The following is a 22937-nucleotide window of genomic DNA, read 5'->3' on the forward strand; positions in this document are numbered from 1 at the left end:
ATGCCCGGTTATTGTTTATTACAGTGGAGAGGGAGGCAAAACACCTCTCTAACACACACACACTCACACACACACACACACACACACACACACACACACACACACACACACACACACACACACACACACACACACACACACACAGAGAGAAGCACATGCAAATATGTTCTTGTGCACAGATAATAAATCTGCAAACGTTTCACACGATCATAAATATGCAGGAACGACCACACGTGTGATTTGAGTTTTTCTACTTTACTGAAGTTCAGAGGTTTCGGTCATTAAATCACTAACTTTGTTTAAATTGTGTGAAATTTTAATTAAGGTATCTTCAAATACTGTAATCCAACTAGGTCTAAAAATATTACATTTATTTATATTAAATTGATATAAACAGAAAATCCCAAACACTCCAACAAAAATGTAATTTATTTATATTTCATTTATATCTATATTTATATTTGTAACACTACAACAAATATTAATCTATTAATTTTACTATTTATCAATCTGCTGATTATTCTCTCAACTAGTCACATGTTTTATAAAATAAAACAACAGTAACGAACAGAAAGTAATTAACAGTAAATAAAAAGCTGAATATTGATTTTCTGTTGATCACTAATCATCTGATCGGTTCAGCTCTGGAAATAAATCAGCAGATATTTCTGTTGATTTAACATCAGATGCTTTAAAAGCGCCTTTTCCTCTCGGCTCCGAACGGACCTGGAGCTCGTTGGCATCGAACACGAGTTCAGAGTCGACACAGACGAACAACAACACAAACGAGAAGCTGCGATTCGGTTCAGGAGGAACAATAAAAACCCTCGGACGAATGACGAGGCTGCTCTGTGTGTGTGTGTGTGTGTGTGTGTGTGTGTGTGTGTGTGTGTGTGTGTGTGTGTGTGTGTGTGTGTGTGTGTGTGTGTGTGTGTGTGTGTGATCTATAAAATATTTTCAACACGTCTGAGGTTCAGGACAATAAACCGTGCGTCGTCTTTTCAACACAACATGTGGTAACAACAACAGAGTCGGTGTCAACATGTCACTGCGTCCGCACCTTTAACACATGAGCTGATGACAGAGGCCGAGTGTGTGCGTGTGTGTGTGTGTGTGTGTGTGTGTGTGTGTGTGTGTGTGAGACCCAACCTTCACGCCAACTAACCCTCAGGCGGAGGTTGGAAGTTACAAGACGACATGGGAACGTAGTTTCTTGGCTCTCAGACGTGTTTTCCATTTCTCCGGAGGTCAGAGGTCAGAAGGTGCTCAAACAAAACAGAGTTACACAAACTGAACGTGGTGTCGAACCTTCATGACGACTGCAGCGCCACACAAAGAGAAAACTCACAAGCCACGTCTCTGTGGTGCAAGGGATTCTGGGAAGGTTATTTCCTTTGTGGCTTCAAATTAAAAGTTTCTATAGACGTAGCCCAGATGAGATCTGAGTTGGATCTGAGCCGGATCAAACTACAGACTGTTAATAAAGATGGAAGACATGACGGCTTCCAGAGGTGAATCCAAAACATCTGGATCGCCCCCTGGTGGCTGGCTGCAGTAACGATGACCTGCAGGAGGTCATCACTACGTGAAGAAGAGTTGAAGCTGAGTAAAACAGCTGATCAACAACTCACTGAATGTTAACGTGCAGCGAGCGGCAGGTAGGTTCCTGTCGTCTGAGCTTTTATTCCTGGAACTACACTCCAGCGAGTGTGTGTGTGTGTGTGTGTGTGTGTGTGTGTGTGTGTGTGTGTGTGTGTGTGTGTGTGTGTGTGTGCAGCGTGCACTGATGCAGATGAAGTGTTCTGATTGACCCGTATGGACTCCTTCTAATCCATACAGAGTTATATCTGCGCTGTGAGGACGACTCCTCGTATGAAGACATTATTCCCCCGACACCAGCAGCTATAAATCACCACGTCCACCTCGTCAATACACAATCAATGGTGCTCTGAATACACACACACACACACACACACACACACACACACACACACACACACACACACACACACTCTCAGACACAGACACACACACACACAGAAATTAAATGGCTGGTCGACTGTTTCTACAAACTCAAAGCTTCTCTCCGTGTTTCTCTCTCTCTCTGATCGTATCGATCAAACTATTAAAGCAGAGAACTCACATCATGTCGTCTCATCAGCTGAGTGTTGAACACAAACAGCCGATATCCTGTCTCCTCACAGAGGGCTGAGGATTGTGGGTAGTGTAGTTTACTAAGAGATCAGGGTCATTAAGGAGAATCCTGTACGTCTTTTCATCTATTGATGTTTTTCAAAGAACACGGGACACTTCACCAATTTATCATTATGTGTTGTTGTTGTTTAGTGGTGCGTTCACTGCCAGCGTGTTCGGCCTCTGCAGTGTTTCCTGCTTTAATCTGACCAATAAGCTGAGTCCTGATTCAGGGACGATGGCGTCGCAGCAGCAAACTGGACTGTCACATGTTCAAGGCTCCTTCAAAAGTCCCTGAGAACTGAGCTCTGACATTAAACTACATAAAAACCAGGTAGTAGATGAACGTGTCTGATTTCCAGCTGCTGTCGTGAGGTTGAATACAAGAAAACAACAACACGGAGCTGTTCTGGTGTCAAACGCGTTGAAATCGAGACGTATCGCAGGGTTTTCATCTTAGTGGCAAACGTGACAAATAAAAATAGACTTTGAGGGAATTTCTCCGAGCGCGTCCATCACAGTGACGGATGGTTATCGGTTCCTCCTGCGGCTCCACGCTGACAAAAAGAGAAAAGTCATTTCTCAACACATCTGTGTGTCCAGCAGGGACAACACACATCTGTGTTAGTGTTGAATGTGTCGTCAGTGTCGGGTGATAAATCTCCTGAGTGTCAACTGTTTAGAAACAGACGTGAACACACTTCTCAGTTGTCTCAGCTCGCTCACGAACACGTTGCACTTTAACAATAAATCATTTATTACTTTAGTAAAACTGAAGCTGTTTTTGAGGATTGATGTCGAAAAACTCTTCAGCTGATTTTTTGTATTTTAAAACGTCACTAATGTGTAAACGCAGCCGCCGTCTCTCCACATCAAGCCGACGCCGCGCCGTGGATTTAGCTTTTCTCTCCGTTGACCTCTCTTTCTCTCCGTCTTGACTTCCCCCCCTCGCTCCGTCCCTTCATACATATTTATTGATGTTTACTTGATGGGAACGTTTGGAGCTGAAGACTGATGGCTCTTTATATCAGCCTGGAAAAAAACCCTCCACCTCTCGGCTCCGTCTCTTTGAGGTTTGTTTTTTTCTGCTGACTGTTTCTTTTTCTCAACTTTTTCTTCCTCCGTGTCATTTTTTCTCCCCCGTGTGTCATTTCAACTAAATCCATCATCAGAGCGGCGGCGTGTTTACGTCGATGAGGCTTTGAAGAAGCTTCGGTTCGGCCTGAAACTGATGCAGGACACAAGTTCAGAGACGACGGTGAGTGATGCATCAGGGGAAAAAACCCTCAACACAAATGGACTGTATTTCCACTTAGAGGTTTGATCTATTACAGAAACAACAGAGTTTAAACCACAGCAACAAGCTAAATTAATAAGCTCTGTGTGATTGATTGATGTGTTTACTGCTCCGCTGTTTCAAACGCTCATCAGGGATTTTAGTCAAAGTATTTTACGAAGCACTTTGATGTGAAGCGTCAGTTCAGGTCTGATCCTGGAGCCTGATGCTGGTTATGAATGAAACATGTTTGAGTGTAAAGACTAAAACACGCAAGTAGAAAAAGAGTGAACACGTGAATCATCAGATTAATAAAAGAATTAAATATTAAATGTTTCAGTGATTTGACCTCAGCTCACGTTTCTTCAGGTTTTCCTGTGACACAGTTAAACATGTGACAGCTACAATCATCTCAGATGTTCTCCTGAGCTGAGATGATTCACTCTGATGGATTTACAGAAAGATCTCACCTGTTTGAGACGAAGCTTTTAGACGTTAATGTTTTGGACGTTTTCTCTTCTGAGCGTCTGAATCAGTTCTCAGTTGTTCGAGGAGGCGAGTCTGACAAGGCGTCCGGACTTTGGCGTGTCCTTGGTACGTGTGACGCTGTGCTGGGCGTACTGGTCTGATCCTGGTCGTCATACAGTCGGAGGTACAGTGAGGTTTTTAGGACCCGTCTCTGTTTGGCTTGTTCAGCTGAATTTTATCTGCTCCTCTGTCCCATAAAACCTTCCTATTGACAGGCAGCTCCACATCGACCCCCCCCCTCCCCCGTCCATATCCAGCCCACATTTTTCTTCCCTATGAGTATTAGTTTATTGAATAAGTGGCATCTGTTTTCCTGGCCCCGTCACCGTAAGGCGAGGTATTTCTCACTGACGCACAGCGCTGATTTATACGCCGCTCTGATTCTCCTCGCAAAAAATAAAGCTAAGCAAAAAATTTCCAATACATCCTTCGCCCCCCCGACACAGACACACACTCACATCTACTCTTCCTCCATCCGTGCTGTGTGTAATGAAGTTGGCAGATGTTAAACACAATCAAACACTTTCACACTCGCTTCACTCTGAGTCTCACTTCCTGTCCCACACAAACCGTTTGATGATGAGACGACTCGAGGAATAAATTACAATAAAACCTTTGTCAACAGATACGAAAAAACTGTGTTTGTTGGTCATGTTCTGTCTCCAGGGACAGAAAGTTCCCACCACATCCAGAGTTTACTGGAAATCTGTTCAGTGGTTTTTGTGTAATCCTGCTGACAAACAAACGAACAAACCAATTAACCAACTAACAAACCAAACAACCAACCAAGGACATCAGTTTAGGACGTCAGTGTTTTTTTAAGGGATTCATTTAAGATGAATTCTGGATGGGACACATCAGCATCATCTTAACGATCCGTAAACGTCACAATTCACTCAATGCTGCTGAGAAATCCTTCTTCAGACTGAAACGTGACCCAGAGACAGACAGAGAGGCATCATTGAAGACGTTGATAAAGTGACATCACACTTTGAAGTTCTCCCACGTGGATGTGTGCAGTCGTACCTGTCGGGATTCTGTGGACAGACGTGCATCTGCAGCAGGATCCTCTGGGTGAAGGTCTTGAAGCACTGGCCACACTTCCACAGGTGCCAGTCGCTGAACTCGCTGCTCAGCTGGCTGGTGGACGTCGGACTGGCCAGGACTCGCTGGTTCTTTGACGCCAACTGGCTGAAACTGGAGTCCGACTGGAGTCCGATCCCGACCTTGTCCAACAGGGAGAAGGTCCTCGGGCAGGGGGAGTGGGGGAAGACCATGGAACGCATGAGGGAGGTGGAGGGGGTGGAGGAGGAAGACGAAGAGGAGGGTTTGCCGTTCTTGCTGAAGGATTGGAGGGACTCCTGCCTGGTCATGGCCTCCACCACTGTCGCTGGGACGTTTACTGGAGACAAAAGGTAAAAGGACTCAAATTAATTGGTTATATAGGTAAACTGGTGGTTTCAAGACTTTCACAATAAAGGTCAGAGTGAGGAAAAGTAAAACTCCTGCTGATCAATGGGTTCTATTAACATTAGTGACGACTACAACCAGAACTACGAGCCCACAGCAGTGAACTGAGACACAAGAGTTCTGGACTCAAACAGAACAGTTCAATTCAAATAACTCTTGAAGTTTCAATGTCTGTTTAAACTTCTGGTTGAATCAGGTCGGAGTTTTCAAGACGAGTTGAATCTTTGGCAACTGGACCTGAAGCTTCCTCCCTGATGTTTTTCTGCTGTTTCCTGCAGAGCTCATAAGTTTCATCTGTCACCATGTTGATTTCTGGTCTGTGTGCAACGCGGAACAAGTAAAAGTAATTGTGATGGTTTTGTTGCTGTGATGGAAACGACCCGGCTCACATGGTCCCCGCCGAGGCCACAGCCGGCCGCGGGCGGACTGCAGCTCCTGCTTCCAGTCAATGAGATTACGAATCTCGTTAGTCTGTTTGGAGTCTGTTCTTCAGCTCAGTTACTGTGACGTTCTTTTCCTCCCTCAGCGACCACAGACATGTTTCTCAAACTGGGGCTCGGGGCACAAACTGGGCTCCCAGTTTGTCTCTGGAAAGTTACCACATGCTGGGATTCCTAGTGAAATGTTCTTTAAACATTTACTGTTAGAACTACACATAATAATAATACTGCTACTACTGTTAGTGAGCTGCTATTAGTATAAGTACTACCTGTTCTACTGCGCTTCTTAAACTTCTGCTATCACGACAATGATTATTAAATAAATACTTAGAATACTACTCATCCCATCACTGTCAATGTAGCTTTTATTTCTACACAAGTAAAACTAATGCAACTTGTTGAATCACTTAAACGTGGTTGTGTTCACTTAAAAACAACAGTAGAATTCCACTTTCTAAGTGAAACAAGTTCAAACAAGTTCAAACTGATTTCCTTACGAAATTTTACAACCAAAACAAAAACAATATATATAAAATCTAGAGATTTTCCGATTCGCAGTCTAACTTTCAAAGTCGTCTTTACACACTAATGCTTATTCTCAACATTAGATGCGTGTATAGAAACAGTCGCAACCTTCCGTCCATACTGTGTTTTTTGCTCGAAGGTACGAACTGATGAAACGGGGCAGTACTACCGGACATTGTGGGGGGGGGCAGTGTAGCCAAGAGTTCAAGGGAGACGATTATAAAACAAGAGGAAGACATTTCAACAATGGCTGAACTTTTTGGGGAAGGAATTTTGGATTTTATAGCAAACTACAAAATTCTTCAGTCCCTAAATTACAAAGTGAAACTCAACAGATCAAATGAAACTGTGGAACAAACACGTGAAGCTTCAGAACAAAGACTTTACTCATGAAACACGAGTTGAATCAACTGGACGTGAGAAACAAGTAAAGTCATGTAATATACATAACAAATACTTTTTACAGTGTACTATGTGTACTACTCAATCTGTATTTGATTTCAATTATTGGATTTGTCCGTTCTGTATTTCTTATGTGACGCTCATGATTTGATTTATTTTATGAGCCACTTTGTTTCTGATTTGTACAAAAGGATTTATAGAAGCTGGCCAGATAAATGTATTAAGTAGATAAGATGAACATTTCGGATAAAGAAGTGTGACTCGTGAATAAAACAGACAAGTACAAACGACATTAACGGGAAAAACGCATTATATGAAAGTGTGTAAATTAGATTAGTGGTGAACAGCTGTCCTCACTTGACCCAGAATGCAGCTGGGCTCTGAGTCCATAACCCTTCATTCGGTCTGAAACGACATTAAGAGGGTTTGTGTCTCTTTAAATCACAGTGGACGGTTTCACTTTTCCTTTGGTAAAACTGGTTTGTTTGGAGAAAGCTGGCATGTGGTCCGGCAGGAAGTCGAATGATTTCACTCCGACACCAGAGACAGAGTTAATGTCCCGTCCTCTAACAGTGACGGACACTTGGATCAAGGCCACGACCTTTTCAAACATTAACCAAATCACTTCAGTTTCCTAAACTTAACCAGATGTTGAACATGGCAGCAGATCAGACGATGCTCGTAGGACGTCTCTCAGGAGACAAGAGAAGAATCATTTTAATCATATATAGTTAAATTAATCAGGTTGATTGTTTTAATTAGTGAAATGATTGTAAAATGTTTTAATGCTCTAATGTTCAGAATCATCGCTGCAGCTCCTCTTTTCAGCCTCTGTCTCAAACGCTCGGTTTGAGCTCCTGTCTCTTTAAGACCCCCCCTCCTTATAAAATAAAATATAAGCCCTTATAATTAGACAATGTGTTATTTTTGCAGCAGAAGGTTAATCTGTCATGTTGTACTGCGATGGCGTCTTGATGCACGGTGGCGCCAGAGAGCGACGGGTTCGGAGGAAACATATTTAATAAACACAAATACAAATGTAGACGTCGGACGAATATTTCTACTTCTTTCTACTTCAAATGAACTTTGAAACATCACGTCTCCTTTGAAAGTTCCTGTATTTCTAATGTATCCGTTTGTTTCGTCACGTCTTTATTTCCATCATTAAATAAATGAAGTCTCTGTGTAGCGTCTTCGTTCTGCAGCTCTGTCGTAACCCTCCTCCATCTTTCATCAGCTCACCTCTGCCATCAGCCGACCGGGCTCATTGATCCTCTAATAACCTTATGAGGAGATAATTACACCATTTGTAAGTTGCCCGACGGCGCTATCGACGGCAGCGTTACGCGCCGCTCGCCCACACTTAATTCATTTTCCTACAAACGTTGCATATATACAAAAAATGCCGGTCAATACGGTTTGGGCTGCTCATGAAACGCATCATCAAAATGGGAAAATTATACGGATGCAGTTTGCAACAGTGCAGCGTCTGTGTTTTCTTTCTTTGTGAGGCCGTGACGGGAATTCTAACGCAGACAAAGTTTTCACAGCCCGAAGGAGACGAGTGTCGGACGAGTATCGGCCTCCATCTCTGTTCCTGTTCATCCATCTGTCTTTCTTTAACACTCGTCTTCCCGCTCCTCCTCTTTCCTTTATGAGAACCCCTCTAAGCCTTCCTGTCTTTTATTCTCTGCTCGTATCTCTGTCGCATTTCGTCTCTCAGATTTCAGATCTGATGACAAATTCATCATCGGTGGAAATTAATTTACCAGAAAACTCAGAACTGACCCAAAAACCATTTCTAGAAAAACCCCCGACCTCTGTGACCTGAACTCATGGTGAGTCACGGTGACGTGAGTGTGACTCACTGATGTGTTTTTAATATATTTCAGAAAACAATTATCTCTGCTTCATGTCTGCAGTTCACAGCAGGTTTTACTCTTCACAGAAATAAACAGATATTAGATGATATGAAACATGTTGAGGAGCTTATCGTTTAAAATGAAACTGTATATTTAATGTGTGTGTTGTCAGATCATTGAAACCAACTCCTGTTTGTGTGAGCGTCTCCGTCTCTTTATGGTTTGAAGAACAGTTCAGATCTTTGATCATAATCAATAACAATAAAGTTACCAGTGATTATAAACTCTTATACAATCAATACAGGCAATTACACTGAAAGTCATAATAATATGTCAGATAAAGAAGAGACGTCAGGAGATAAAGACTCTACTTCTCCCTTCTTCCTCTTCACTCCTCCTCTACTTCTCCCTTCTTCCTCTTCCCTCACTCCTCTACTTCTCCCTTCTTCCTCTTCACTCCTCCTCTACTTCTCCCTTCTTCCTCTTCCCTCCTCCTCTACTTCTCCCTTCTTCCTCTTCACTCCTCCTCCATTTCCCTTCTTCCTCTTCCTCCTCCTCTACTTCTCCCTTCTTCCTCTTCCCTCCTCCTCTCCTTCTCCCTTCTTCCTCTTCCCTCCTCCTCTACTTCTCCCTTCCTCCTCTTCACCTCTACTCTTCTTCCTCTCCCTTCCTCCTCTTCCCTCCCCTACTTCTCCCTTCTTCCTCTTCACTCCTCCTCTACTTCTCCCTTCTTCCTCTTCCCTCCTCCTCTACTTCTCCCTTCCTCCTCTTCACTCCTCCTCTACTTCTCCCTTCTTCCTCTTCCCTCCTCCTCTACTTCTCCCTTCTTCCTCTTCCCTCCTCCTCTACTTCTCCCTTCTTCCTCTTCACCTCCTCCTCTACTTCTCCCTTCTTCCTCTTCCCTCCTCCTCTACTTCTCCTTCTTCCTCTTCCTCCTCCTCTACTTCTCCCTTCTTCCTCTTCCTCCTCCTCTACTTCTCCCTTCTTCCTCTTCACTCCTCCTCTACTTCTCCCTTCTTCCCCCCCTCCTCCTCTACTTCTCCCTTCCTCCTCTTCACCTCCTCTACTTCTCCCTTCTTCCTCTTCCCTCCTCCTCTACTTCTCCCTTCCTCCTCTTCCCTCCCTCCTCCCTTCCTTCTCCCTACTTCTCCTCCTCCTCTCCTCTACTTCTCCCTTCTTCCTCTTCACTCCTCCTCTACTTCTCCCTTCTTCCTCTTCACTCCTCCTCTACTTCTCCCTTCTTCCTCTTCACTCCTCCTCTACTTCTCCCTTCTTCCTCTTCCCTCCTCCTCTACTTCTCCCTTCTTCCTCTTCCCTCCTCCTCTACTTCTCCCTTCTTCCTCTTCCTCCTCCTCTACTTCTCCCTTCTTCCTCTTCACTCCTCCTCTACTTCTCCCTTCTTCCTCTTCCCTCCTCCTCTACTTCTCCCTTCTTCCTCTTCCCTCCTCCTCTACTTCTCCCTTCCTCCTCTTCCCTCCTCTACTTCTCCCTTCTTCCTCTTCCCCCCTCTACTTCTCCCTTCTTCCTCTTCCCCTCCTCTACTTCTCCCTTCTTCCTCTTCACTCCTCCTCTGCTTCTCCTTCCTCTTCCCTCCTCCTCTACTTCTCCCTTCTTCCTCTTCACTCCTCCTCTACTTCTCCCTTCCTCCTCTTCACTCCTCCTCTACTTCTCCCTTCTTCCTCTTCCCTCACTCCTCTCTCTCACAGCACATTCTCCTCTCATCCCTTCATCCTCCTCTTCCTCTCATGTTCCTGTAAAGCTCAGTTCAGCTCCACATTGATCCTGATGCTGCAGAACAAGTAGTTAAGAAAAAGAAAGGGGGATAAAAGAGGAGGAGGAGGAGGAGGAGGAGGAGGAGGAGGAGGAGGAGGGAAGAGGAGTCTCCTCACACTGATCTCCCTCCACATGTTGTTGTTGTTAGGCAGCGGCCGAGCTGCGGAGCGTCAAGTCGACAGTCTGTGATTGGATGGAACGTGCATAAGTAAACAACCACAGGGCGTGTGTGTCTGTGTGTATATGTGTGTGTGTGTGTGTGTGTGTATGTGTGTGTCTGCTGTATATGTGTGTGTGTGTGTGTGTGTGCGTGTGTATTGAAGAATGTGTCTTTGTGTGTTTAACGCCTTGTGTGTGTCTGATGATGTTTGTTGTGTGTTTTTTTATTTACTTTACTGAATAAACATTTATTGTAACAATAAGATTACAATAAAAAACTTGAACTATAATTAATTTTAAAAAGGTTATTACTCAGACATGAGCCGGTGGACACAAGCAAATTCTTGAGTTGAGAAAATATCTTTTTATGTCAAATAAATGGTCTGCATTGTTTATTCTGTAACATGGACGTTTTCCTGAAGCAGCTGATCCGTCCGGTTCTGACTCTGACAAACGCACGTTGTTGTTTCTGACGGTTTCGGTTTCCTGCGCTGACACGTCACACGTCTCCCAGACAAACAGACGATAAACAGAGCTGCAGCTGCTGGGACTGAGCCGCTCACGTTATAAACATGTTGACTTTCAACCTTTATCTGAGGACACGGTCCGGTCGTCTCCAGAGGTTTGACATCACGGCCGTCCTCCGTGGGCACAATCAGCAGATAGCGATGGAAAACCCCGAATGCAGTTACAAGTCCAACGTCTTTAATTCAGAGCAGAGACGCTGTTTTCACTTTAATCTAATTTAACTGCATTTCGATGTGAACAAACTTCTGTCACTGCAGGGAGGACGAGTGTGTGTGTGTGTGTGTGTGTGTGAATCATTAAGGACCAAACTCCGCATGGCATCCCTACACGGACTCAGTTGATCTAGATCACAACTGAGGAGAGTTTCAGTCTTTGTTTCAGTCTTTGCTGTGTTGTGTGTTTGTCATCAGATGGAAAAGTTAAAGGACAAATGTTGAACTGCTCGATCTCCGGCTGTCACCTTTGATGATGACCTCACTTCAGATTCATGGCAACTCAGTTGTACAGAAACTCTGAGATCAGATCGTTATTAGAAACTTAGAGAAACTTAGGTTTTAGTCTATAAACAGATTCTTCACGTGAATAAACACAACCTGCAGACGAGGGACCAGAGGAGCTTTGGCTGCCGGCAGGTAAACAGTCAGAGGAAGTGCAACACGTTGACAGAAACACCAAGCGTCACAGTTTGTGTTTCATAAGGAAACGAGTCGGACTGTAAACAGAACAAATGACGACGAACCAAAGACACCAGAAGAACCAAACTATCAACCGCTGCCCTCAGAGGCTAATTTACCTTCAGACGATGGGACACTAGACCTGAGATTGAGATACTGACCCACTTTTCACCTGCCGGAGCCAAGTTCTGATTTACGTCTCGTCCAAAACGCAGCAGCCAGATTTCCTGACAGAGAACATCACTACAATTTTAGCTTCAGGTCAGTTTCAGAACTGGTTTTAAGATTTAACTGCTGACTTTAAACGCCTGTTCTCACACCTCAGAACGTTTCACATGTGTCTGAACCTGACGTCCTCAGTGAAGATCCACAGCTGAGGACCGAGTGTCCTTCTGCTCAGGCCCGAACATAAATCTCACCTGAAGGAATCGTTGCATTTTCATTTGAATTAAGGTGACGGAAATTATTCCAATGAACCAGTGGAGATTTTGAGTTTAAATATATTTTACGTGTGTGTGTGTGTGTGTGTGTGTGTGTGTGTGTGTGTGTGTGTGTGGCGTGTGTGTGTGTGTGTGTGGGCTGTGTGTGTGTGTGTGTGAGTGTGTGTGTGTGTGTGTGTGTGTGTGTGTGTGTGTGTGTGTGGGTGGTGTGTGTGTGTGTGTGTGTGTGTGTGTGTGTGTGTGTGTGTGTGTGTGTGTGTGTGTGTGTGTGTGCCACAGACTCGTCATGAACAACAATGTCATGTAAAAGTCGTTCCAGCTGTAAAACAAACCAGTTTGTGGTGAAACGTCTTAATTTGCAATCAGCACGATCTCATTTCACTGCGACAGTGAAAGACGAGCCCCTAATTCAATTCACGTCAATTTAGATTCCACAGATTATCTTTTCTTTTCTCTCTTCTGTTCTTTTCTTTTCTCCATAATTGTGTCAGAAAAAAACGTCGGACTTTGTTTTTTCTCCCTGCAGCGAGTTACTCTGACAAATCCACAAGAAAACAGTTAGAATGGAAAATATAAAACGAGGCTGACGGGAGGAGATGTAAACAAAAATAAATTGGTGACAGAAAAAGAGAAAATGGATAAAAGAGAGGAGGAGGAGGAGGAGGAGGAGGAAAGAGCGTCAAACAGAGGTGAAGAGAACAGGAAGGAGAGACAGAAAATATGATGAGTAATAGGATGAATAAAATCAACATGAATATTGACTATCGGCAAAACTAATGATTAATATTAATGAGAAGTAATGAGAAATGTTTGTGACCATTTTCTTTCCACATGTTTGAACCAGAGTCCGACCGATATGGATTTTTGAGGCTGATGCAGCAACAATATTTCCAATACTGATACATCGGGCCATATATATACGTATTAAAACCAGAATCACGGCCCTGTGGTTGAGTCCCAGTGACAACTGGTCAAACTGTGAAGAAGTTCACTTGTTCAAGAGGCCAAAAACATGATTAGTGAGGTCACCTTGACCCTTGACCATTGACCTTTGACCCTTTGGCCTCCCAAGTTGAATCAGTTCATTTGTGAGTCCAAATGAACATTTGCACCAAATTTGAGGAAATTCCCTCGAGGCGTTCTTAAGATAACACGTTCACAAAAATTTGAACAACCCAGAAAAATAATTCCTCCTTTCAGAAAGAGAGAAAGAGAGAAAGAGAGAAGGAGAGAAGGAGAGAAAGAGAGAAAGAGAGAAGGAGAGAAAGAGAGAAGGAGAGAAGGAGAGAAAGAGAGAAGGAGAGAAGGAGAGAAAGAAGTGTGTCTCACAGTTTTCGTCCTGAGCGGTGCACTGCAGCGGGATGCCGAAGAAGGACGTGTAGGAGTCGTTGTACCAGACCAGCAGCTCTGTTCCTCGGGGGATGTCCATACAGGCTCTGTAGAAGATACACGACCTGCAACACAACACACACACTTTTAATTTGAAGGACAAACACACGTCCTGAATGTGAAGAGAAACCAAAGTCAGAACAGGAACGAGGATCCAGTTCAGAGTCGCTCTCTGTCGACACATCTGCAGATATACTAAACATCTGCGTCCAGAAGAAAACACCAAAACAATCATGGACCAGTAGGTGGCGATAAAACTCTGTGGTGTGACATATACGTGAATTATTTTGATAATTTGTTTATTTATTATATTTGAACTGGTCACTTCTGCTAATGAAGTTTCACTAATAGTAAGAACTTGACGATTTATCAGTTGATTGATAATAATCAGCCGATATAAGTTTTTCACAGACGTTTCAGTGTTTGTTTGCTGAGGTGAAGTTACATTTTCAGGTACTTTTACTTTTACTCTTCTACATTTTTACAAAGCATCGTGTTACATGTTCACGTTGTTCTTCTATAGTGTTAAAACTATTTTTTAAAGAGAGGGGTATTGATCTATTGGTCCAATCAGAGAGGGCAGGTAACATTAGACTCCGCCTCTTGCAGCAGCAGCATCACAGGCGAAGAAGAAACACCTGAAATTATTATTTTTCACTAATACCTCTCGGCGAGTACTTTTACTTTTAATACTTTAAGTATATTTGAAAGCACTTAGTTTTACTCAAATAGCAAAGTCAATGTGTTATTTGTACTTTTACCTCAATGTTCAGTCGAGTTCTGATGAATAACGTGAAGATTATGACTCAGGACCGTTTATAAATGAGAGTTGGATCAGGGGTCAAAGGTCAGTGAAGTCCTCTCCTCTGAGGATCATGAATATTTATAACTGGGACAAAGACAAACTGTCCAGGTCTGGAAACGCCTCTCGTCCGATAACAGCTCCACTTCCCATCAGACTGAACCCAGATGATTTATGGGAAATATCTGGTGTCTCTCACGCAGACGCGGCTAACGACCACGATGCCAGCGAGCAGAAGGTTCCCGGGTCACGCCGACGCTAAAACAACACCTGACCCGCCCAAAACCATCGTCCTGACAAAGTGAGCAGTTCATATCCAGACGTTCCCACATTTTCTCCTTCTGCTGCGACTCCGTGTCAGACGGACACGACCGTAGCTGAGAGGTCACAGGTTCAACTCCCACACGTCTCCCATGACTGCCAAAGTGCCTTCGAGCCAGAAAACAAATGACTCCCCTGCAAACAGCCTGAGACGAACACTTACAGCAAAGAGACGTTCAGTCCAAACCAGAGCTGCTCTTTAATGTGAAGATGATTAGAAACACATTTGGTTTCCTCGTGTGTGAAGTTTGACTCGACTTCAATAAAAAGCTTCAGTTCATCATCACATCGTTTAACAACCTGAGATCGGAACCTGCTCAGTGAAGACACACAAACACAAAGCTGCCACGAGACATGAGCTGAAGTCTGGACGTGAAATGTTCTGGAGGTTCTGCCAGAGTGAGTCCATGTGAGGAGACAGCAGGACAATGTGTGGAAGCTTCCCAGAGAGCGAGTGGACGTGTTGATGAGGTTTCTAACACGTGACGGACGTGAAACTGGAAGAACACAAACATCTCAGGATGAAGAAGAGGAGCCGTACACGTAGAAGACGAAGACGTCAACTTGGAAACACGAGGAGATTCCAGATCTTTCGGTGATGAGGGCCGACGCCGGTGTGGACGAGCTAAGCTCTGAACTGTATTGGTCCACATCAGCAGGTGCATGTGTCCGCGCTGCTGACACCCGGTGGCCGGAGGGATTATGTTTCCAGGTTGTCTGACTTTGAACAAAACATCTCGAGAGCGATTCGACTAAATTTCTCCAGATTTGGTACAAACGTTCAGTCGGACTGGAAGATGAACTGATTATAATTTGGTGGTTGAAGGACAGAAGTGAAGGTCTGAAGGACGAGGAACCTGAACATGTATTCCCTCCGGCCACCGGCTGTCGCTGGGGAGGAAACAGTAAAAGCTCAGAAACACTGAGGGAACTGACAAATGATCTGATGTAACTTCAGATGTGATTTATATCAACGACTCATCACAGTCACGATTAACACGACTTTATTTTTACTGTCAAAGCGAATCTGAAAGGAAACGAAGAGAAATAAACAGAGAGAATGAGAATTTGAGAAGAGGAAAAATAATTAAAGGAGAAAAAGACAAATAGACTGAAAAATTAGAGCGGAGAAAAAAGAAGAAAAAGTAAAGGAATGAAGAGGAGGAGGAGGAGGAGGAGGAGGAGGAGGAGGAGGAGGAGGAGAGAGGGAAACTCTCAACTGAATGACATGATGCTTATTTAATGAGGAGACCCCGCCAAAGTAAAATACCAAGACGTAGGAAATTAAAGGTTGAAACAAAAGAAAGACTGAAAGAGAAACAAAGAGATTCAAATGGAGGAAAAGAGAAGTAGAGGAATAAAGAGAGATGAAAGACAGAGGAGGATATTTAACAGTTTTAGTGTTTATGATGCTTCTGTTATTATATATATATAACTACAGTAGTACTGAAGTGGTCGTTTGCAGAGCAGCTACAGACTTGGTCCAGTGACACCGACAAAAAAAATCATCTCATGTACGTAAACATGAACGGATGCTGATCAATGACTGGAAACAAAGATGGACGACTTGTCTCCACTTCCTCCAGAAAAGAAGCTAAAACACGATGACGTCATCTGGAGTCAGAGTCTGTACAGTAGTGATCGTGGTATCCATGTTAGCAGATGGGACATGGACCAAAGGAAGTGGAAAACGTGTCGTCCATGTTTATTTACAGTCAATAAAATCCAAGTCATACGTGATGCGGGAATAATTTCATATTTCAGAAATAAATGAAGAATTTCAGGAAAGAATAAGAAAAGATTCATGTTGTGATGGTTTTGGCCAAAACATGAAAAACTGACACACACACGAACTCATAAGAGCTTAAAATGATTTGATTTCCTTTTTGGTAGAATCGAGTCCAAGATTGTTGAAGAGTTCGAGGAGAGAAGGTGTGTGTGTGTGTGTGTGTGTGTGTGTGTGTGTGTGTGTGTGTGTGTGTGTGTGTGTGTGTGTGTGTGTGTGTGTGTCTGTTTTAATAATCCTTTCCACACCAGGGGAGGGGCGGGGTGGTGCCGGACCCATGTGAAAACACAGCCGGGTGGGACCGGTCCATAAATCAAACTTACCCAATGACCTCCCCGGATTAAAAGAGAAGTGGGGAGGTGCTTGTACGTATTTAAAACAAATGTATGTGTTTAATACACACACGCTGCTGCAGGCAGGCGGGGCCGGGTTATAAATCAAACACATCCAAGGGCTCTCAGGTATGAAAAATAAAGCCCCCCGCCGCCGAGCAGCTGCTCAGCAGGACGCCGTCAGACCTGTGATCTTCTGTTTTCATACAAAGCAAAACTCCTTTTATTATCAGCTTTTAACTAAAAACAACCAAGGACCAGTGTGAGGTTATAAATCTGACAGAGAAAACATCTTATCCTGTTTAATAAAGTGTCTACACGAGAATAATCTAAAATAATCCTGCTGATAAAGACTCACAAAGACAAGCCGCCATTTCAGTTTGACCTCTGAGAGGAAAATCACTTCACAAGTTATTACATCATCATTTAACAGATTAACAAGTCCGAGCATCCGTCAGAAACTTAAAGTTCAATCAGAGAAGGACACATCTCAATACTTCTGTTCTTCATTGATTCAAACACAGACTGTGGAGAACATTAAACGTGAAGTCAGCGTAGAAGAGCCTGGAGCTTTAGTTCTGTGTAATGACCAGCAGGGGGCGACTCCACTGGTTGTTTTAGAGATGTTTATAAAGCAGCTACAGAGACGGACGTGTTCACAGGTTCTTGCCTCCGGTTCAATCGATGTTCAGACGAGACTAAGTTATAAAAGTCGAGAGGTGCACGACAGCAGAAATGATCCTGAAGGTGTTCTTGAGGTTTCGTGTTCACAAAAACAGACATAAACCCTCCGGCCACCAGGTGTCGCCGAGACATAAAAACATCGTGATATGTTTGTTGTCCAGGCCGAGTGAAGAGTGCGTGTGTTCTCTGAAGTTCTCACCTGTACTGGACGACCATCATGTTCTGCTCCCCACAGTGTCGGGCACAGCGGATGTACCTCATCCAGCTGGATTTACTGGGATCATTACCATCGATAAAGTGCTGCAACGTTCCCTCTGTGTCGTAGATCTGCAACACAAATATCAGGGTTTAAGTGAGAGAGAAGTGACCTCCTGCACATCTGTCGTGACCTCCTGCACATCTGTAGTGACCTCCTGCACATCTGTCGAGCACAGAGGCTGGAAGCTTCTCATCCATCTAACAGCAGTAACATCAGGTGAGATTAAAACTTAATTCAAGTGGGTTCAGGAAATGAAGATGAATCACGAGTATTTATTTAGATTTATTTATAAACTGTACGTGATATTGTGGTAAAGTAAAATCTGCACATCTTTTTAGATTTATAACAACAGGTGTTTCTGGAGTTTCCTGCAGAATGAATCTTTGTGTCTTCACTCGCAGCTTCAACAGAAAGAAATAACGGTTCATTTGAAATGTTTCAAACAAACCGTGGCAACAAATCAGAAGCCTCTTATCCTCCGTCAGGCCTGTTGGGTGTTAAACGTTACACAAACCTGATTTACACCTTGTTAAAAGCCTCGCGGCACCGGCTGCCAGCGTCTGCGCCATAACAACAGGTTCAGACGTCTAAAAATACTTTTTCACAGCAGCAGTGGAACCGAAGACATGAAACATAAACCAAACACGTCTGTGATTAAAGATACAAAGAGGAAGAGGAGACGTTATTACTCTCCACACTTCTCTTAGTTATTAAGTTCTACTTGTGGTGGAAACAGTAAGAAAACACGTGTGTGTGTCTGTGTGTCTGTGTGTGTGTGTCTATGTGTGTGTGTGTGTGTGTGTCTGCATTGAGGAGGTGTTGAGGTTGTGTATAAGGTGATGACCTGAGCCAATAGCTGCTCTTCTCTGTCGTCCACATGATCAATGGTGTCGAAGACTCATCTGTTATTGTCTGAATGTCCATTAGTCTGTGTGTGTGTGTGTGTGTGTGTGTGTGTGTGTGTGTGTGTGTGTGTGTGTGTGTGTGTGTGTGTGTGTGTGTGTGTGTGTCTGTATATCAGTGTGTGTGTGTGTCTGTATATCAGTGTGTGTGTGTGTCTGTATATCAGTGTGTGTGTGTGTGTGTCTTTCTACAGAATCTTGTGCTCTTATGTCTCTGTGTTTAAATTCTAATCCGAACGCTTCTCACACATTTGATCATTTACGTTCACAGGAATGTTGACGCTTTGCTAAAATATCTTCTAAAATGATCCTGGTTAAAAAAGTCACTTAAATTTCTCAATTTCCAAGTTTTTTTAAACAAACTTTGCTCAAAGGTTTGTTGTCAGTGTCGGTCCGAGCCTCCGATGTTCAGCAGCTGTGATGATGTGTGTAACAGTTTGTGAGCATGTGTGTGTTCATGTGCAGCAGCTGAATGTGTGTGACCTGAAGTTCAGTAAAACTTCAGCAGCAGCTGCTTCGCAGCTCCATGTCGTTCTGTCAGTGACGTTTTCGTCGCCTCTGTTTATCGAATCCATCGCCACAAAATTCCATCCGTGAGACAAACGGCCGAATTCAACACGTTGTTTAGTTCAACAGTTAAAAAACGTTGCAAACACAGTCGAGCCGCCGGCGTCACCTCACAGCTCCGACGTCATTTCTCCATCTCAGAACAACTAAACGGACAAAAGTAGGTTTTTCTGCTGCTGCTGCAGCTTCGGTTTCTAAAGATGAAATGAATCACCAGCGTTTGAGTTTCAGTTTGTCTCAGACGTTGGTCACACACTGAGACACACGTCACACCGGCTGCTGCTGCTGCAGGAGACAGGACGCTGTTCAGAGGTCGTTTACGACGAGTTTGGATTATTGACGAATCCGATGATTATTGTTCTGTAAAACATCAGGTTGGAAAATAGTGAAAAATGTTAATAATTGATTGACTCGTTTTTAATTCGATCATCTGGTTGGTCCCTCTTCTTCTTCAGTGGTGTAATTGCCTCTGTTTGGAGAATAAGCGCCACCTACTGCTCATCTTAATAAACTCCAATTACTCCCAATATCCAAACATTAATGGTGATCAGATGGAAACTCGTCTGATATGTCTGATGTTGATCTGAAACATCCGTCTCATGATAGAAGCTTCATGTTCAATCCACTGTTCAGACTGAGTCTGTGGATTCAAATCTGTTATTTCTGACTGACGACTGTCAGGGAGCGATCTGCACAACCTCACCCAACAGCGTGTGGGTCTCTGTGTGTGTGTGGGTCTGTGTGTGTGTGTGTGTTTGTGTGTGTGTGTGTGTGTCAGAAAGTGTGTCTGAAATTGACTGACAGTGTTTTGACCTTTTGACCTTATTAAAGAGAGTAAATGTTGTTCTTGTCTGAACTGAGCACACGCTCAAGAGATACCCTGAGTGTGTGTGCGTATGTGTGTGTGTCTGTCTGTGTATGTGTGTGTGTGTGTGTAGACAGGAATGTGGTTCAGTTATCAGTGAAAAACACTTAAATGCAGCTCTGAACTAACACTGGCATGTAAATGGCTGCTGCGCCTTCAGAGGACGACGTGTGTTTGACAAGTGTGTGTGTGTTTATCGCTGTGTGTGGTGTGTGTGTGTGTGTGTGTGTGTGTGTGTGTGTGTGTGTGTGTGTGTGTGTGTGTGTGTGTGTGTGTGTGTGTGTGTGTGTGTGTGTGTAAGCTGTGAGATATCATGTCTGAAGGTGTGATGACACTTTATTTCTGTCACACACAGAAACATGAAGAAGTTCAGAGTTTAGATTGAAGATGTTTGTTTCAAATATTCAAAAACTTTATGTGAATCAGTTTTTATTCTAGTTTTTAATAAATAGTAATAATAAATGTTCATTGATTCAATCCAGTAAAAACCCTGAATAAAGCAGCAGGACAGGACTCCGGTTAGGACTCAGGACACAGGACACAGGACTCAGGACAGGACTCAGGACACAGGACTCAGGACAGGACTCAGGACGGGATTCAGGTTAGGACACAGGACACAGGACACAGGACAGGACACAGGACTTAGGTCTCAGGACAGGACACAGGAGGGTTCACTGAGTTCAGCCTGAGGTGAATCTGAGATATTAGCTGGTGTGGTGGATTCGGGCGCTCGTGGTAACGTCCAACATTCAGGACTCGGGAAGCAGCTGCGTCCATGAGTCACAGCAGATGGTGGAGAAATCAAATTTATCAGAGAAGGACGGAGAAAATCAGAGGCTCTAACAAGGATAATGTGTTTTTTAGGGTTTCTTGTAACAATAATGTTTTTGTCTGGCAAACAAATATCAGATATCACATGTTGGAGCTTTCCACCAGCACATGGACACATGCACATTTCAAACCAGTCCCCACTTGTTGCACCATGACACCATCAGCTGCGAATAAATAACCTGATCATCTCTGAATAATCTTAATAGACAAGAACAGACTTATTTATCTTATAAAGCTCAAAAACACGATAGATTCAGGTTCATGTCTCCGTCCAAACAGATCACGTGTGCTCGGAAGATGTTTAGTGACGAGTCAGAAGAGAAAAGTCCGACTGTCAGTCACTTCTTCTTCTTCTTCTTCTTCTTCTTCTTCTTCTTCTTCTTCTTCTTCTTCTTCTTCTTCTTCTTCTTCTTCTTCTCTATACAGAGCTCTGTCGTCTTCTCTCTTCTTCTTCTTCAGTCCAAATACAGTAAAACTGTTCCTGAGAGCCGATCAATGCTCGCACGCTTCTGTTCTACAGCTAATCAATGAGACTCCACTAATTCTACTGTTATCTGCTGTCTTCATCAGCCTCCTCCTGTTCTCCCTCCTCCTCCTCATGTCCTGTTCCTAATCTCACTCTTCCTCCTCCAGCAGGTGTTGGACAAAACTCACTGAAGAAGTGATGTCATGAGAACTGAATGGGATTTCGACTATCGGTATCGACTACTACATTTTTAAAATAGTGACATCTCTACACTGGAGCTGTTACAGGATTGTAAAATGAGATTATTCGCAGACATCATGTGCAGGTGACAGATTCGAGATCAGTCCTCGTCTGCTCGATGAAGATCTCCCTTCTGTCATCCTTCCTTCTTTCTCTCCAACTCTTCCTCTTTAAAGAAAACACACAGTCGGCTCTCCATCATCTGATTCTTCTCCTCGTTGTCATCCAGGACGTGAAGTCCTCTCTGACCACAGAATGTGTTAGTTGACTTGCCAGCTCAAATGAAAGGAAGGTTAAATAAGAGCTCACTCATCCCGTCTCTGACGAGCTGCTGTTCGGTCCTGTGCTCGTTCAGTTTTCTTAAGCACAGCCTGTCTTTGACGAGTTCATTTTTCAGCTGCAAGCCTCATAAACCGTGCTGCCATCACCACTGCCACCGCCGCCGCTGCCGGCGTGCCCAAGAGCAACAGTCTGGACCTCCGCATACATACGTCTGAGACGCTTCATCAGCTGAAACAGTGTTTTCAGCGAGCAGCGCGCCATCGCCATAAATCAGAGGGGTAATAATCGTTCAGAGAGACGGATAATATTTAGATAACCGACCCTGATTCACCTCAACGTCTGGAGGCAGAGCTGCTGCTTTCTCACACAACAAGGACCAACAGGGAGAAGCAGCAGAGCGTGAAGGACCAACACCACGGTGCCGCCATTACCCAGAGGGCCGAGGAACCAACATTACCAGAGGACGGGTACCAACATTACCCAGAGGACCAAGGTGCCGCCATTACCCAGAGGACCGAGGTACCGCCATTACCCAGAGGACCGAGGAACCAACATTACCCAGAGGGCCGAGGAACCAACATTACCCAGAGGACCGAGGTACCACCATTACCCAGAGGACCGAGGTACCGCCATTACCCAGAGGACCGAGGAACCGCCATTACCCAGAGGACCGAGGAACCAACATTACCCAGAGGACCGAGGAACCGCCATTACCCAGAGGACCGAGGAACCAACATTACCCAGAGGACCGAGGTGCCGCCATTACCCAGAGGGCCGAGGTACCGCCATTACCCAGAGGACCAGGTACCAACATTACCCAGAGGGCCGAGGAACCAACATTACCCAGAGGACCGAGGAACCAACATTACCCAGAGGACGACCAACATTACCCAGAGGCGAGGAACCAACATTACCCAGAGGACCGAGGTACCAACATTACC

General features: G+C 44.1%; 1 protein-coding gene across 1 annotated transcript in view; it reads right to left on the reverse strand.

Annotated features, from left to right (window-relative positions):
• Positions 1–22937, reverse strand: part of prdm6 (PR domain containing 6) — a 50170-nt gene that overhangs the window by 13293 nt on the left and 13940 nt on the right. The window contains exons 4-6 of the mRNA XM_035165266.2: positions 17784–17911; positions 13600–13724; positions 5024–5399 (exon numbers count right to left, since the gene is read on the reverse strand). Of these exons, the coding sequence (XP_035021157.1) occupies positions 5024–5399; positions 13600–13724; positions 17784–17911 (629 nt within the window). The remainder of the gene's footprint in view (positions 1–5023; positions 5400–13599; positions 13725–17783; positions 17912–22937) is intronic.

Source organism: Hippoglossus stenolepis, chromosome 9 (genome assembly GCF_022539355.2).
Source record: "Hippoglossus stenolepis isolate QCI-W04-F060 chromosome 9, HSTE1.2, whole genome shotgun sequence".
Classification (NCBI taxonomy): Eukaryota; Metazoa; Chordata; class Actinopteri; order Pleuronectiformes; family Pleuronectidae; genus Hippoglossus; species Hippoglossus stenolepis.